Below are 19,987 nucleotides of genomic sequence, written 5' to 3'. Positions count from 1 at the left end.
ATATTATATAATGTACAGCGCGTCTCAGCGTAGTGTTTGTCTTGTCAATAATGTTGTGTCTGCTCAATATTTTTGCAAAACATAATATGATGTTAATAAAATATTTAAATATCACTGTCCACAACCGCGTTATTCCTGTAAAAATTAATTGAACATTTTTAGTTTACTAAAATACTAAATAAAAATATTAATAAAGTAGGTTAGTTTCCTTGTTTCTCAAAAATCTGAAATTTCGACTCAATGTATACGCCTAAAAAGGCAATTTAAATAATTATTTTGAAAGTCATATTACTAATTTTCACAGAATGTTATAATATCTTGACTATATTTAAAATGTATATACATAGGGCATGACGTATTACTACCTGCAATAGTTTTGTAATGAAAAACGACATAGACAAAATATGTAACTGCGATACCAACTGCCAAGTGGCCTAAATAACATGTATATTGTATAGGTATGATATTCAATTAATTGTAAATAGTTTACCATATACGATGTAAAATATCCTGCCCCGAATTGAATTGTGGCAATAAATTAGCATTTTAAGACCAAGGGTACTTCGTAGACTTTTATTGGTTTTTTTTTTAATTTTAAAACAATAATAACACGTAAAATTATGACTTTCGAGTAAAAAAAATTATATAATACATAAGCCTATGTAGTACCACAGATAATTTTCTTACCTTTATAGTATTTCATAGGTTAATTGACCCTAATATCATTAAAGCAAAATTAGTTGGTAAAACGGAGACAATACAATATTATACAAGATCGACGCGTACTCTTCAAGTCCTCTACGACACTAGGTAAACAACAGCTGATTAATTTCAAACGTAAAATTAAAATGTTATTATTTATTATTCCATGGCATGCTTCCATGACATTTTGAATTGCACGAACTACTAAAAGATTTACACTCACATAGTAGAGAAGTATATGACTTTAACACTATCTGCTATTATTAGTGGATTAACGTTCACAGTATCCTGATAGTGTTGATATATTTGTGTGTCTATATAAACGCAGAATTACACGTTAGTTAAAATGTATAGCTTATCCAAACGTTTACATTACTCGTACGACGCATCGTATACACACAATAAATTAAGTTGAAAAAGAATGTGACCTAACCGATTGCCGAAGAACTCGGAAGACCGTTGGAGATATGCGAGTGCCGTTCACAAGAAGTGGTCGTCATAAAGCGTATTCGAGAGGTGATGGTCAGTTTTTCAATTAGCTTTTAGTCCCAACGGCGTATACATAGACGGTTTTTTTTTTCCCGTACCGGCGCCACTCGACCCATAGTTCTGTATACATATATACCTCTATTGTACACAATTAACGCGTCGGGCGAGTGATGACGGTGTTATATTTTATACGCCGTTTATATATATATATATATATATTATATAATATAATATCAATAATATCATTGTGTCTTACGTACGGGACGGTATTACTATACAGGTATAGGTACACTTGGGATTTTACATTCCAACTCCCCGCCGACGGGCACGCCCAATTCACGTGAGAACATAACATTACGATTTATTTTTTTTATTTTATCGTTACTCGCAGAAACGAATATTATTATTGTTCACGGTGGCTGCCGGTGGAGGGTGCGTCGGCGTCGGCGAATCCGCAGTATTTATAATGTATGTGTGTACGCGCGCGTCTGTTGGTTTCGGCGCCGACGGCAATCTAATCGCGTTACGGACGAGCGCCGCTGTCCGAAACCCTCCCATGTCGCAAAATTTTTCACGGATACATAAAATGTTATGTGTAGTAGGTACATATTATTTTATAATAATAATAATACGAGAGACGTCTAAATGCAGCCCGTACGTGTCTTGGCGACGGTGCCCCCGAGTATTCGTCCGCATGATGAGACATGAGACCCCAACGATACATCCGTTGCGAGACACGATTATAAAGATACGAAAAATAAAAACCAAACATATACAGAACACATATAATATACAGAATTTTAGTATTTGCACATGGTTTGCACGCCCGTCCACAACACTTAAAGACTAAAATCGAAACTCCACCTCTTAGGCCACAGCCGTGGCGTATGCGACTGAATAATATTTACACAATATACAAATGTATTATACTATTATACAATATAATATTGTGGTATAAATAAAAATCGATACGATCGGCATTCCAATTATTCGTCGTGCAGATAGAGCTAGGTCAAATGTAGGATGTGATTAGGATCCGACCACCGACATAGCTCATTGTGTTAAATAAAATAATATTATAAGGTCTGTCAAAACTCAAAACTTAGAATAACGCCTTAACTACAAAAAATATATATTTTATCTGGCCCGCACAGTCGAGAAATTTATTTTTTAAATAATTTTTATTTTTTGGGGAAATGAAAAGAGATGTTTTATTAATTTTTATTTTGTCTTAAGGTACTAAGGAATAAACATGTACGATATGTACATTTGTATGATCATTGAAGTCTAATTGATTTCCTAAAGTGTATGACTGTGAGTAAAAAAAAAAGCGAATAGCTACTGCACGTACACGAACATGTAAATAACGCATTACATGAATATAAATTATTTTATGGTTTTTTTTTTTTTTGATTAAACATATCAATCTTTTGCCAATTGTGATATTGATTAATCTATCAATACGATACATTTTCTGCAGACATATTTTAATTCATTATCAAATTTACTCAAAAAATTTTTTTATTTCAATATTATTAACATTTTAAAAAGCTTAATACTCAAGATTAAAAATCCTAATTTTAAAAGGTTTGAGTTTCAATTTCAAAAAAGTATAAAAGTCATGTTCAAGCAAACTGCATTGTAAATTCAAACAATTTTTTCGATGAATATGAAAAGATAGACCTATTCTAAAACACGAACTATATAAAATCCTCTTAAACAATCGTGGTATATTATTTTCTACTGAACGATTAATTTTATTGTATTATATGACACGATAAGCTATACTGAAGTAATATTAATAATATTATTTTATACATTTTATTTTTGATTTTATAGTTAAAATTATAAGCAAAAACAAGTTATTATTACATTATAATATTCCAACCATATCTGTATATATTTTTCATTTGATTTTCTAACAGGAAAATTTATTAGTAGTTTTAATGTTTGTGATAGTGTGTACCGAAGTGATTTTGTTTTGGTGTTAAGTGGATGCTAGGTTTTTATCTGTGTTTATAAAAAACCTACATATGAACACAGATAAAGTTCTTACCATTAATTATTACTGTAATATTAAAACTAACGAAGTTAAACTTAAACTGTTGAGCGTAAATTATTATAAGACAAAGCCAATAACCCGTTGGTTATACGTTTTTTTTCATTTTTAATGTTTCAAAATAAATTTGAAAATATGAAATTGATACTAAACTGACCGATTGGTAATCCATTACACGACTGCATACACAACTGTTTTAAAATCATTCCATATACCGATTAGATACTTTATTATAAGACACATAACTATCTATTATGACTATTCGTACAACAAAAAAAGGAAATTACTAATTCGAATGTATTTTATAAAATATAATTGTTCGTAATAATGGATTATACAATATAGCTGCAGGTATAGGTACGTGTACTTCAGTTCAAAATTACCTAAATCTTTAATCATATAAAACCATTTGAGATAAATTTTGGATAAATGGAAAAAAATTAGCCCCCGGCAATCATGTGCTTTTTAATCTGAAAGGATATCAAATTAAATAGGGTCTCATAATAAAAAAAAATCACATTTCTAAGAAATACCTATACCTCAAAATAATATTTTTACTCTCTATTTTAGTTTAATATAATAATTCGTAGATGTAAGACAAAGATTTACGATTCTTACCTATAAAAAAATCAGGTCATCATCCATTTTATTCTTGCTGCTTTTTTAATACTGTTTTTCAATACAATTGACACATTATTTTATACATACATATACTTTCTTTCTCTATGTAAATGTATGTTATACCTAAATAGTTGGGAGAGAGGTAAAGAATTATACGTATACAACTATATAAGTATAGAACCATGTAAGTACACTTAATAGGTATGCAAAACATACAATCTCGTATTCAAAAGGTTTATTCTATCAATTAAACATAATAATTAAACTTGGATTAAGAGAGTGTAACGTGATCCTGGGATATAAGAGTGCTAAATTTGAAGTTTTTTTGGGGCCTCTATAAATTTTCACCAAACACTTATAATATGATTGTAATTATTACCTATTAAATATTGTGTGTAAAGAAAAAAATGCCTAATACCTTTAATCCTTGATAAAAATAAAACTATTTGTTTAAAAAAAAAAAAATAGGTTTTGAAAATAAAACACTTAGCACTTTTTAATTTCCTTTATGAGAATTATTTTTATTATACTATTACACTATTATTACTATCATAATATGAAAAATGTATGAGATATAATACAAAAAATTGTTACAGCAAAAGCTAGGACAATTTTTTTAATTCAATACCTACCTAGTACATACTTACAGAGTTATATTCAAAGTTTTATGAAAATAAAAATCAATTATAGCTGACAATAATTTTGTTTCCATTTTAGGGTATCATCTTTATCTCAATCCGCAGGGCTTGATAATAATACGTATAATATACACACAATGCACGAGTAGGTAATGTACATAGGTACCTATATTTATCGATAATTAGATAATCGTTGAAGTGTTCGCGAACTATTATGTCATGATAATTGATAATACTTACTGTCGTGTATGCTTTATTATCATCGGGAAAATATAACGAGCGTTCAAGTTATGGAGTTCGAGGCTGATATACATATCGATTTCGTTATGATTTACAATCTCGTTTTCGTCACTATTCGATTATTATTATTATATAGTGTTCAATATATAACGGTTTAAATTGTATAACATCATTATACCTTCGTGCTACTACATATTATACGTATAATATTATAATACAGTGAAGGGCGTCCAACTATTCAAGGTCGATGACTATAAGTTCGTTCGTATTATAGCGTTCATCACGTTATTATTATAATGCTCACCTGCAACGCCTAATATTTCCATTACCTAAGCATTGACATTCGACGTCTCCTCCGTTCGTTCACCCATGTTGATTTATTGAATCAGTGGTGTCGTTATATTAAACATATAATCGCGTCGTTTATTATATCTTAAAAAAATTTGCTATTAAAGGTGTTGGATTAATTAAGACTATCGATAGGTATATGTAGACGTATATAAATAAATATATACTATATGTCTATAAAGGTAGGGAAGTAACAATTATAACCGTTACGGCGTTAAAGTTTGATTGTTTTTGATGTTTTAATAAAAGTAGTTCGTTGAAAATAAAAAAAAATGATTATAAATAAAATTAAGATTATATTTGGTTTACTGTTATTATAAACGTTAAAACATAAAAAAAACAATTAAAATATATTATTTTTAATTACGCGTTTTTTTTTTTTAACATTAACTCGATTCTTATAGGCGGTTTGTTTTAGTTTTTAATTTTACAACCCATCCATTAAACGGTGCACAGTTATAATGCCCGGCAGAAGAATAATTGACGATTTACAACTTTATAATACAATTTTTATAGCGTTGCTCGTATACCAACATGGCAACAAACACGTCGTATTATATCGTATACGTGAGTCTCGTTTGAAAAGGAATCCCGGCTATATTATAATGTACATATGCTATACATTGTATTATTATTTCATACGCCAAGTATAACTGTTGATTCACATGGAGCAGGTGCAGTCGTTTGACCGTTTGGTCATGTGGGCCGCGAGTTAGCAATACTGCACGTTCAATTATTATTATTATTATTTTACATGTGGGTTAAGTTGATAAAATTATAATAATCATTAACGTCATTATTATCCGTAAGTATATTAGTAATTAGTAGATTACTGCACCTCTGCAACGAGCGAGACCGTTTTCGACCGAAATCGTGCGTTAATATCTTTTTGGCCTAATCAAAAAGTGTAATACTTATTTTATGCTATAGGATTTTCGTCGAAAAGGGAATCGTAGTGTCATATGAATATAATTTCTTCACTCTTGGCACAATCTCTTCCTCAGTTTATTCTACCAACGCCCTTATATACATCTGAAAAAATGTATGGAAAAAAACTTAAAGAAAAGCTTCTAGTTCGAATTCTGAACGACTATTTAATTTCATAAAACGATAAATAATGATGGTTTTGTATAAAATACAAAAACAATATAATATGTTGATATATCCTAAGCTTAGTCAAGCAATTGTTATACTTGGACAAACTTACAAATAATAAAATGTCGATTGGTTAGTATTAATTATTATTATCATTTTTAAATCATCATTGCCTTATTAACATATTAAAAGCCTATTATTATAATTTATGAGCTATAATTCTAAGTATATGAAGTATTTAATGACTCAGAAACTACTCGTTGATATTTTGATTCAGATACAGCAAACTTTTTAAAATATCAACTGCTTAAAAATGTTAAAAATGTATTGTAAACAAGGGTAGTTATAATCTAAAAAGCGTTTATGCTAAACCTCACATGGTATTAAAAAGAATCAAAGCTTAATTATTGCGTTTAGTAACACGGACCATTAAACAAGATAATAATATTGATCTAGGGAATGACCTAACTAAGTAGAGTAATTAAAATTGTCAAGTGTCTGTATTAATGTCAAATATACATATAATTTTTATCAAATAACCTCGATTTCACACTGATGAATTTAAGTTTAATAACCATACAATGTATAAGCATAAAATGTAAATATTTATTAAGTGTGTTTTTAATTTTGTTTTTATTAAATTGCTTTAAATAGGTAGGTATAGATAATAGTTAATCGTGTTACTCAATAATTATATACGACGTTACCTAATTATCCTATTAATTAATGACGAGTTCGTGATAATATAGTTTCGTGAAAATATTACCCCGAGATAGAAACACTATAATATTATGTATCTAGAGAAAATGTTGTATTTATATAGACACAATGCCTTGCAATATAAATCTAGTCACGAGTAATTTTTTATTTTATTTTTTAATCCTGTTTGATAATAAAAAAAAAATAACGAAATAATTAAATTTTTTCCATAAGATCTCAGATAAAACAATTGCTGACTTTTCTTTATGCTGTACACGAATGTCGTATATAATAGCTTATAGATTGGTACATAAAACATAAGTAACAGGTGTTTTGTATAGGTATAGCTATTAGTAGCATACCTATACCTACTTGTTTAGCTACCGACACACGAGTATAGTATAGAGAGTACACTATACACATACTGTGGAATTACAGGATAAAAATGTAAGTTTTTATTTACTATGGGTACCTACATCTAATTTAATGTGTTGTTGTAATTTTCAGTTGAAAATCTTAGGCCCCTAATAATTAATTGTTATCGCAAATATGTGTAATTTCTTTCAGTATTCAGTTGCAGGCAACAGACCATAATATCTACAGATCAAAATTATTTAGATTTGCATAAACTATTAAAACTAAAAAAATTTAGTTAAAAAAGTAAACAATTTTATATTAAAATAAAATTCAAAATTTTGGATGTTTCTATTACTATAGTGTCAATAGATATTCATGATTTATTGAATTGATCTATAATTACAATGGTTTTGTACAGGACACGCGAGTATAAAATGCATTTTATTTGTATATAATATCTAGTTAATCACTCAAATATATTTAACAAGTGTTTTTGTTTCGTTTCAGGAACTTATTCATTAGCTCATATAACCACCCACAGATAAAAATGCACAAGAAAAATATCAAAAATCTGTGAGTATATACAAAATTTAATTTAACTAAAATTAAACAATAAATTTAGGATAAAATAATGTTAAACAAGAATATTATAATATAAAAATTAATTTAATAATAGCGGTAATAGCAAAATGCAGAGGCGTACCTATAAGAGAAAAGGATTAGAGTACGATTCCTTTGATACCTCTGTTAGTTATAAAGTAAATTATATACTTGTATGTTGAGACAAAATTTAAAATAATATAATTATCGATCATTAGGCAAACCCGCTTAAGAAACTCCTGAGTACTGCACTGGCAGCGTGAGTGCTTTAGATCATCACCTAGCACCGAACGTTGAAATAAATGTCTATACGATCGTGATTTTTTTTACATGAAACAATAAATTTAGATAACACTTGAAAAATGGTTGTGAATAAAAACAATAAAGCAAAATAAAATGCCACGTAAAAAACCTCTTATTATAGATCTAACCTGGTGGTTGAGTGGTTTATACATACATGTATATATTATGTCTGAGTGTCTGACCACAAATAGTCGTAGACCATAATATCTACATTATAATTTATAATGTTAACATTGTATATACCTTAGCCATAGTAAAACGTGTGTTAAATTACGCATATACGCTTATCACCACGAATCAAAATGATATATTACATTTTAACTTTTGAGGCAAGGAATGAATGCACATTTATTAGGTAAGAGCACTAAGAGCCGAGTTCAAATAACGAAAAAAATTAAATTGTATGGCTTAACGTCGGGAGAAATTTAAACGTTATTAACTTTTACGTTTATCGTTACGAGACATTACTATATAGTTTACTTAAACGTATCTATGTGCAATATAATAGTATGATACAGCTGCAGTAAGATTGTATATAAGCGTCTCTCCGTTTTCCTTGTTACTTTTACATAACCATTTTATTTTAGTAGGAGAGAACTTAAATATTTCAGTCATAAGTTTAAAGAATTAATAATAGTACGTAATATTTTTAAGCTTGCTAAAGTAACATTACATATATTATAATGAATTCTAAAAGAACAAATAAATCAAAAGTTGTATTATTAGTATTATTGTTCATTATCGAAATCTATTTGTTTGGGCGCTCACGAATTGCCTTCCGTCAATTTTTTTTCGAAAGGTTATTCGATTGCCTTCCAAAAAAATATTGTACCTAATGCAACACTATTTATACATAAACTATATTAACTGTAATACCTGATCCAATGACTACATCTATAATTTATCACTATATCATTACTAATTACTTCGTCAGTAGTTGTTTGAATACATTTTTTTTACATAAATCACAAAAATCTATCGAAATACGTTACCTACTTACTATAAACATAACGTTACATTATAATATTATTATACTCACATCACATGTATTTTAATAAATACATTTACGAACCGATATATATATAACAATATTTGACATAACCGATTTTCCGCCCATACAAAATACATACTAAGCGATATTTGCCTAAAAAACGATACCTGCTGCTAACAAGTACCTATCTATATACTATATATAGTATATACATATAATAATAACGTTCGCTTCGCCGGCGATGGCTCGACCGTTTTTGACGTGTTGTCGACAAACACTTTACCGGCTGATTGGACTAGTGAAAACCGATAAATTGGCGGAACTCGAGTAGTATCGATTATTATAATATTATTATATTACGACGGTTTCATTTCCGTGAACTGTGTTGAACGGCGACAAATTGACGGCGTGACAAAAATGCGGCACAGGTGGTCTTCGCACACGCCTATTTATAACGGTATATTATTATAACAAAATAATATCTGCACGTGATATTTAGGAATATGGTATTCTTGAATGCAGTATTATTTGTTACATACATATAAATTTACCACCAAGCTTGTTCACCCCCATTTGTTAATTTAATAATGAATTTATTCAAATTCTGATTTTTAGAATTCTTAAAAAATTGGTACTTATTAAAATCCATATTATTTTAAAATTGTTGAGATAACTATTTAAGTAGTACCATATAGTGACTGGCGATACAAATTTAAGTTTTTCAAATGAGAATTCCCTTTTAACTGTAAATTATTTATAATTTTTTTTTTTTTAATTTTGATCTATATACCTAATTTAAAAATTTGAACGTTATTAAAATAGTTTATATTGAAGACAAGAATTTTTAAAGATGGTTTTACAAAAATATGAAATATGCGTTATATTGGATCTAGTATTTATTATATTTAAACCATTTTTATAAACTATAAATATTGATAGATTAAAATAAATTGCTAAAATTTTAAAATTACTATAGCCCTATATTTTCTAAATCCATTATTATGAACATATTATCGTACTATGGACATATCATGAAAAAAGTTAAATAAATTAAAAACGGCTTGTTAGATTTTTTTTTTTTTTATTTTAAAAAGTTAAAATTTTCAAAAACATTGTTCGCTAATTAATTTACCTATTGTTAAAAGGGGGATTTGTCATTAAAAAAAGAGTTTTGTATCTCCACGAAACACTCCAAGCCAAAAAAAACTCAAGAATTTTAAAATATGGGAAAAAATATCAGATTTTCAAAGGATACTTTATTTAAGAGAAAAGGAGTTAATCATGTTTAGTGAATCACACTATTCACACTATATAATATGTATACTTTATATAGGTAACCGGTGAGGGACTTAATTTTATTTTACCGAATTCGTTTTTTTGGCATACATTATTATTGTTGTACTATAAAATGTATAGTAAGTAACGTAACTATATCTATAAAAGTATTATAGTAAAAAAAATATATGTCAACCACGGGCTACGAAACAATAAGGACCTGCTTACGCGTGGAGGTGTAATGATGTACCATATCATAGCTTGACAACTGTTATCACCGCCCACTTCGCCGACACGCAGAACTGATATATTCCGATTATAACAACTATCAGACAATATAAAATCTATAACTACCCATTCAATTACCTGTCAGTTACTTTACTCTTTTACTTTCGGTGACTATTCTGCTGTTTACGAAAGAAAGTGGTTATTAATTTTCTTTTAATAGTTTCAAGCGCCTGTTATTTACGTTCGTGAATTCGTAATTTAATGATTGTAAGTGGTCACCTGCAGTATCGTAAACCTACATTATTGTATTGTTATTTGTTACCTGTTGCAAGGGGAGAGGGTAATCCTAGTGTTCGCAATAAAGTATTATCTGTTCACTGTTGTATCCTAAACTAAAAATTATGTTTTTATTGCATAGCTCATGTTCACTGCATTCCCTAGGTATTACCACAAGGGGGTGAACTGAATTGCTTTTCAAACAATTTGTTTAGTAATTTTAATTTTTTAATTCCTTATAATGTAGATCTCATATATAAAATAAATTTCTGTAACTTTGATTTTTCCAAGCATGCATTTTTACAAACATGATCAATAGGTTTGATCACAAACTAAAAAGTATAAAAACTTTTTAGAATTTTTTTAAACTATAGTGTTATTAACAATATTGTAAATTGGGTTATTTAAAATATGAATGTTTTTAGAATATTAAATATTATGTTAAAACGTTTAGTTATACTAATTTATTATATTCCTGTATAGATATCTATAAATAAAAAAGATGATAATTATTACTATAAATGTTAACCATCCCCTTACATTCATATCTAATTAATTACTCCCACAATAATTAAATGCCTAATAAGCGTGTATATTGTTTTTATATGCATTTAATTAATAACATCAATAAAATATTGTATTGTTTATCATCTCTCATAAGAAAAAGCTGTTCAATCTTTTTTAGTTTATTTCAATAAGTACTATAATGGTAGTATAAAATAATATATCTAAAGCGTTTCTTGGTATCGGCACGAAGTGTTTTATACATTTTATAGATCCCTGACCTCTCTCCATCGCTTGAACAGATATAATATATTATTATAATATCAAAAGTGTGGCACGTGGCAGACTTATATTATAATATTATCGCGTCGTCCATCATCGGTATTCCGCGGGCGCAATTTAAATGCGTATTGTTGTTATAATTTATTCAGCCGCGTGATAGTATCGTTATGGAAAATTGATACGTGCCTGCGCAGATATAATAGTAATATGAACCATTTTTGCGTCAGCCAATATCTCCTATTTTTATTCGATGAAATAATTTATCATATTTTATTCCAATCCACGCACGCAATTTATACATGATTGCGATAACGTGGTCATTGTCATATTAATTCAGTGATTGAATCGAGGGGTACGCGCATTTTTTTTTTACACATTTGCATCCTTCTTCTTCAGTTCCCAATATAAGCACTGAATTTATTACTGTATTGACTAGGTGGGTGCTCGAAAAGAGAGGGGATAAGCTTCCAATTACTTCCATAGCCCACTCCTTCTTCTAAATATTCTAAATATTTATTGAATAATAAAAATCACGACAAATATTTTCTTTAATTAAGCTAAAAATTGACTAAGAACATTGTGTGCCTATGCAAGATTGTTTCTCAAATTTAGTTATTTTTATTAATATCGAAAGAGATTTTATCAATTCATTAGAGAGTGATAATATATTGGAAACTTATAATTTAAAAAACAGAACATTTATTTTTAAATACAAACAAAATAGAATTTAAATTCAATGATAAATCATTCAAGATTGGATACAAAAAAAACAATTCTGAGCGGAGACGGTCTATTAGTCTACGAGTATATTACTATAAATATATATTTTATCGTGAATAATAATATATCTAATATGAATATTATATTATAATATGTATGTAAAAATTTCAAGACAAAAACTATAAAAAATTATGTATCATTTTTAAGATGTGCCTATTGTTTTTTACAATTAAGGGCAAAATATGAGTTATTTTGCTTACTTTTTTCTAATTTTAATCCAAATTGTAGTATAAAACTTTAAAATAAGTATTTATACCCTAAACAAACCACTAAACACATCCGGGACAAAACATATTTGAGTGCCGGTAAGAAAGTTTTCCGGAACAAATTTTTGTCATATCACACGTAGCACCATTATAATATTGTATATTTTATTATGGTGAGTACCCACAGCGTATGATGTAAATCAGATTCAATATTGCGGTGCCGTCGTTTCAGTCGTTGCGTGCAGTCGTAAAATGCCACTTACCTAAACATAAAACATATTCACATTTTAACGTGTCGTTGCCGTCACCTATAATATATTTATAATATAATTTAACCGCTCGTCTCTGAAATCGGAAAGACGGAAACTGGCTTTATACGCTTTAACCGAGTCTTTGTACTATAAATAAGTATAATATATAATATATAATATATATATTATAGATATAACTATCTTACTTTTCACTCATTTTGCAAGTTTGGCGGTCTTTTTAGTCGTATTCTAACACTCTAACACACATAATAACATCATATCATATAATATTTTTTGATGACTATCTATATATATATGTATACTGTATAAGTTTATAAATAATATAATAGGTTCTTTGCCGCGTATTTTCTCCGACAAAGATTCTCTGTGTGTACCCACACATTATAATATCTATTATTATATTATTATCCGTTTGGGTGCAATGTTTTTATAACCTAGGTAACGTGATTACGGTACATGTATAATATATACGGATATTTTATCGTATTATTATTATTATGCGTATAATGCCTGGCTATCTCGCAAGATCGAGATTCGGCTCTCGGTCGTTCCGGCAACCGCTCGGTGAAATTCGTTCTATTCGCCATTACGATATTAGCCGAGAGGTTTTATTTGTCTAAACCACACAGATTTTAGCGGTTGATGTTGTACTTACACCTATTATATGGCTGTAAGTATTATAGGTGCAACGAATTTAAATGGGTGCACCAAATCGATTTCCTTTTTTATTTTGTTTTTTATACAATCGCATTATTAATTCTTCGGCAACATACACAAATATGCATGTTTGCAACGTGCGTATATACAAACAAACTATATTTTAGATTCCGAGAAAACCAAATTGGTTTTACGATTACGTGCCACTTTAAAATGAGCAAAGTTATCTCGACAACTCGAAAGACCGAATCCAATGACATTGTCCAGCTTATTAATACATATTTAGCTATACAGCGATGTGTATACATATACAACAATAATAGGGTGTTAAGGGTGATGATCTCCATAGGACGGCCACATTTTTTTGACATATTCCATTTTAATATCCAATATATTGTTAATAACAATAAAAACAGCTAAGAGTTAATTTTTTTAAACATTAGATTTTTTTCTACTACATATACTTTATACTTATTTATATTTCATATATTTATACTTATTCACTTCTATATCTTCCAAATGTCTATATTTTGGTAATGCTAACTTGCTTGTTCAATAAATATCTAACTATACTAAGGATTTTTAGTCAAATTTGTTATTCCCATTTAATTATTATATAGATAACATGTAGGTCTAAAATTAATTTTTATCAGTGAACATATTATATTTTTTATAAAGAAGGAAAAATTAAAAAAAAATTATCACCTAAACTGTTCAATATTACCCTTCTTATATCTACCTACATTAAAATAGTAAAAACTATACAAAGTGATCTACCAAGCATGCCCACTCCAATATTTTCTCTTAATAAAAAATGTATTAAAATTTTAATTTTAACTTTTGGCAAACAGGTGGTTGTTTTGAAAACGTTGATGTATGTAAATCAAAAATTGAGCGTGTAATTTCTAAAATATTAAAATGAATTAACTAAGAATTCAAAATCTATTCGTTTAAATTTAAATTTAGACATATAAACATTTTCAAACAAATTGTTTGGTTCTCATATGAAAAAAATTGTATTGTTACAATATAATTTACAATAAATTATATAAAAAATATAAATATATAAAAATGTGGTGCTTAAATGAGTAAACTTCCTTAAAAATTACAGAAACCATAATTTCAATAAATTCGTTATTAAAGCAAAAAACAGAGATGAACTTGCTTGATGAAACGCCCTACATCAATTATTAATACTATATTTATATATTTTACTCATACTATGCTATATAATCATATGCATTTAGACACATTTTCGTAAATTTTTGAACAAATTAATTTTGTGGACCAAAAACTTTACACAACACGAACAAACTTGATATTAAAATAGTAGAGATGGAGAGTAGTTCACTGGTCACTATAATAGATGTGTTAGATTTTAATGCAATGACATGTATCATTGTATACGAAAACGATTCTAAACGAAGATGATTTGTCAGTCTATGATTTTCGCGGTTTTGATATATTTCGTAAACATTTAAATTTTAAAGATTTTTTGGATAGCCAAATTTTTTTTATCGGCATTTTAAGCAAAAAAACTTAAAAAAGTAGAAAATTTCAATTGTCTATAAGTAGCTTAAAAAAGGTCAAAATATTTTGAAAATTTAATCGTAAATAGATAACCATAATATAAATATTTTGTGAAAATTTCAATGATTCGTTTTTGAGTTACAGCAAAACCAAATGTCAAAAAGTGGTTATGCGTAAAAATTCCCGGTTTTCCGTTATTTTTTCAGGGTTTTTCCCGACGCTTTTGAAAACTACTAGCAAATTTTTTACTTTTGACCCCCCCCCCCCAAAGTACCAATTAGATAAATTTTCCTATTCAAAGAGGAGCTGAAGTTGATAATCGAAGCATTATTACTACTCTAAAATGTGATGACAGACACCAAAAAAAAAAAAAAAACACATATCATTGTAAAATTAATACATTCATCACTCCGTTTAGAATCTAAAATAAGGTATTACGGCGTATACAATTTTACCACCTCCGTCATGACAGTGTGTTGTGAACCTTTAGGCAGTTTGTTATTTTGAAAACTAGTCAGTTTTTGCATAATATTACACCTATCTTCTGAAGATGGCCAGTTATTTATAAATACATACCAATACCTATTCGGTTAGTTACGCAGAAATACTGGTTTTCGGATAATCCGTAGAGGAGTGTCATCGGTCGTAAAATATAGCGACTGAAAACGCCATTATACCTATCATACTATATTATGTTTATTTTATTATAATATTTTGATCTAGTCAGCAACAAATGCGTAAATATTTTTCTTCTCAGTGGGTGTATGATACGTTTTCATGAGCTTTGTATCATGAAGTCTTTGAAACGACAGTGACCGTTTGGTAATAATATATTATTAAAATGTTCATTGTCACAAAAATACACATTCCACGCATAAATAATGTAAGCTCGTAAGTGCAGGTAAACTGTAGTGCGTCATAGTAACATATTGCTGACTATAGGATAGTACTTGCCATAATTCCATCACGAATTTATCGATACGTGAAAATCATTATTTATTACTATGTGGACCTACTACTGGGTCACGCGCAAACCTAGTTACACTTTATACATAGTAGCACGTACCATCATACATTTTGCTTTGCATGAATTTAATTTGGGCACGTACTTAACTGCTCTTTAAAACTTTGAAAATATACAAAACTACAAAATACTAGATAGAAGTTTTGTATTTATTATTATTTATAGAGGTATGTGTTTTGTATATTATGATATACGTGCAAACTATTTAGGTAGTAAAAATATCATAATATTATATTGAATTATGCTTGTGAAAAATATTGTTTAAAATTTAATTGGACGATCTTTAACAACATAGGATATAGGTAGTAATATGGTTCATAAAATATTATACTATACTTAATAAATTGTATTTTCACACGATAAAAAGCTGTACCTATATAAATTATGTGTAATTGTAACGAATTTAATTGGTTGGTAATATGTATACAATAATTTTGCATTGCCGACGATTTTTCAAATACATTTGTTATCTTCTTGTTTACTGTTAAATGTTTATTAAAGTATTTCAAATTTAATTTTAAGTAATAATTTAAGGCGAACAGTTGGATGAGTTGCATCGAGCTGAAAATTGTATATAATTCATCTGTTCAGAAAAACGTATATTGTATCATAGACTTATATGTGTATAAATGTATTAGATGTGAAGTTGTAAGCAACGTATTAAGAGAAACACTAAACAATATAATTTGGACATACGGTTGTTTCAAAATCATAATACGAGTACTCTAAGAAACATTGTTGTCACTTGTCATTAATTGTTTTTTATAGTATTATTGGTAAAAATGCGAGTAATGCTCCTGAAGAAAAGCTTACCAGAGAGCACATACGAAATAGTAGTTTGAACATCTTAAAATAAATTAAAAAATCCTGAGTATAAACCATGAACGCAGTAGTGTTAACGTCAATGAGAAACCTAATTTATGCACATCAAACCTATATAAATGTTTAATAACACATTTTTTCTGATAATTATACTATTTGTATATAGATTATATTGATCGTAAATATTTTACTTAAATGAAAAAGTTGTATAACATTGTTTTGGATATAATATTATTTTCAATTAATAACATGGAATAAATATACCTGCTATAATATGAATTTTAAAAAATAGCATAAAAATGTATAGACAGATTCAACGAATACTTAAGAGTTGGCGTAAAATCAGTACTTATCGTTAAAAATTGTTACCTATTATAACAATTTTTTAACTATCTTTATGTTATAATAAAAATAGAGGACAAACAAACATTCATTTTTATTTTTGTGCACTATATTATTGATTATTATTTCGTCAGTACTTTTATTCACTTCCCTGAATAGTTTCGTTTAAAGTACTCATTGTATCATAATTTATTCTCCACCCTTAAATTCCGACAATAATAATATTCTATTTACACAGCATTTACTTTAATTAGCATTTATTACCTTCGTTTCAGGACGACATTATATAATCTTCCAGGTATTTCCTTTAACTTGTACAATTTATCAATTAAATTGGCGGAAAATCAAAAATCTAACCTACACATTTAACCATAATTATGTAGCTTTAAAATATATACTCGTACTACATGCTATTTATACCCATGTATGTATATATAGTAATATGTACTATGTATTTATTTATATTTATGTGTATATATATATATATATGTGTGTGTGTGTTAACTAAAAAAAGTGAAATTATAACCTATAGATAGTATAGTTGCATCTTATGTTCTTGTACGTATTATTAGTACGATTTCTTTAATCCGCCAATTTTTTTTCAACGCCAGCATGTTTTATATAAAAACACATATAATATAATACTAGTGAGGTTTATTTTTTCCTGTTATCAATTAGTTATACAATAACAACATAAATTGGCTACGACAAACTGTATACTATGATATTATTATATACCTATTCACCTTTTGTTTTTTATTGCTTTGACAAAGAAAAAAAAAGATTATTCGTTGTATACAACCCACGCAATCTGCAAAGACAGTGACATAGTTTTCGTTTATGCGTCTTTGAAGAAAATATTCGGTAACCGGCTTGAGTCTATTATTGAGATTATGCTAGATTACACGCATACCATGGTGGTATATACACATTTGCCATTTATATTTTTTGAGTGTTGAATAACAGATCAAATTAATTTTCCTTTCAACTCATAAACGATGTATATATATATATATATTTATATAATATGTATTATATGCTTTGTAACTAAAAATCGTTTATACGCGTTACATCACGATACAAAATATCATTGAAAATTAATCGAATCTTTCAAATAAATTATAATACCAGTAGTTTGACTGCAGTGTAACAATCAGTGAGTACTACAGTTTATAATCACCTAACCTGGTATATTATACTTACGTACGTTTTACCGCAAAATTTAGTGATATTAGTGTAAAGAGAATTGCTAATTGTATTAAATACATTTTTCTAAAATATTAAAATGCATCACGATTTATTATACTTACATATAAATATGAAATGTATAATATTCTATTATAGGTATATATATTGTCCAATTCAGAAAATTCTTAATTTTTTTTTTTAATTTTAATAATTTCCAATACCTAAATTAATACAGTTCAGCAAATTTTCGTGAGTTTAAAATTTAAAATGTACAAGTTAAGTTTTCTTTTTTAATTTATTAAATTTCGGAAATTTTCTAATAGAGAAATTGCGGAAAAATTAAATTATTTTCAAATTTAACGTTACTATTCGCTATACGCTAATCAATAGAACGCCACAGTGTTACGCATAGAATATTTAAAAATATTATCATCATTCATAGCTATAATAATAATAAAAAATCATCTGGTCGGACTTGTCGGAGGAAGTGTTATTCTAGGGCTATATATTGTATAATACTATAATAGTAAAGTTTTATGAGCAATGAGCGTGCGTTTAAAAACGTTTTAATGAAATGCGCGGATAAATCATTAGTGTTATTAAAGAATAATAATAATAATAAAAACGGTAGGGTATTAGAATGTTTCATTTCTCGTGAGCACACTGGGCAAGCGAGTACCGTTATGACTTCGTCATTCCTCAGAGTTTTAGGTCATTGACTCGCCCAGCTATACCTGTCCATATCATAAGACATACGCGGTGTGTTTTTATATTCACACATATAACATATAAGTGTGTGTGTGAGCTGTTATCATTCCAATGATGTTCATCTTTAAAATATTCGATAAATTAATACAATACGGGAAGAAGTATAATAATAAAAATCATTATAATTATTATTGTATAGTACCTAATTATTAGTAGATAGGTATATCGTACACCACATAGGGTCTCATATTGTCACGTAACCTATACATTATGATAATAAACTTTAGATATCTATATAATATATAATTTATATCTACAGAGCACGATGTGTGTTTTAATAAGCCACTCTGTCGCCTTGTGCAAAAAAAAAAACAATGTAAATGTTTTCTAATAATATTTTAAATTTCATAAAAATGCAACATTCATCGAAAAACTTATAATTCTGTATGTAAGGAAAAAAATTATATATCATATATTCGCATACTTTGGCACAGAATGATAATGTCACTCGTTTTCAGCTACATAATATTGTGAACTTTAATATTTGACTTGATATTATGAGACCTTACAGAAATCCACAGATTTGAGTCTTAAGATACACTTATGGACTTCCTATACAACCGCATAATGCTTAGGTATAGTCAATAATTGCAGATGAAACGTACGTATAAAATGTCACATTTTCAAAATATTATAGTATTTTTTCCGAAAACAGTAAATATACTCATATATCCCCCTCAAAGGTATGAAA

The 19,987-nt window shown here is 28.1% G+C and overlaps 1 protein-coding gene across 1 annotated transcript in view; it reads left to right on the top strand.

The window, feature by feature from the left end:
• Window positions 1-19,987, top strand: part of LOC113557186 — a 38,875-nt gene that overhangs the window by 5,810 nt on the left and 13,078 nt on the right. The window contains exon 2 of the mRNA XM_026962552.1: window positions 7,756-7,821. Coding sequence (XP_026818353.1) covers window positions 7,796-7,821 — 26 coding nt within the window. The 5' untranslated portion in view covers window positions 7,756-7,795. The remainder of the gene's footprint in view (window positions 1-7,755; window positions 7,822-19,987) is intronic.

Source organism: Rhopalosiphum maidis, chromosome 3, assembly GCF_003676215.2.
Source record: "Rhopalosiphum maidis isolate BTI-1 chromosome 3, ASM367621v3, whole genome shotgun sequence".
In the NCBI taxonomy this organism is placed as follows: Eukaryota; Metazoa; Arthropoda; class Insecta; order Hemiptera; family Aphididae; genus Rhopalosiphum; species Rhopalosiphum maidis.
The sequence above is the reverse complement of the archived record's forward strand: the minus strand, read 5'-3'. Positions and strand labels throughout refer to the sequence as shown.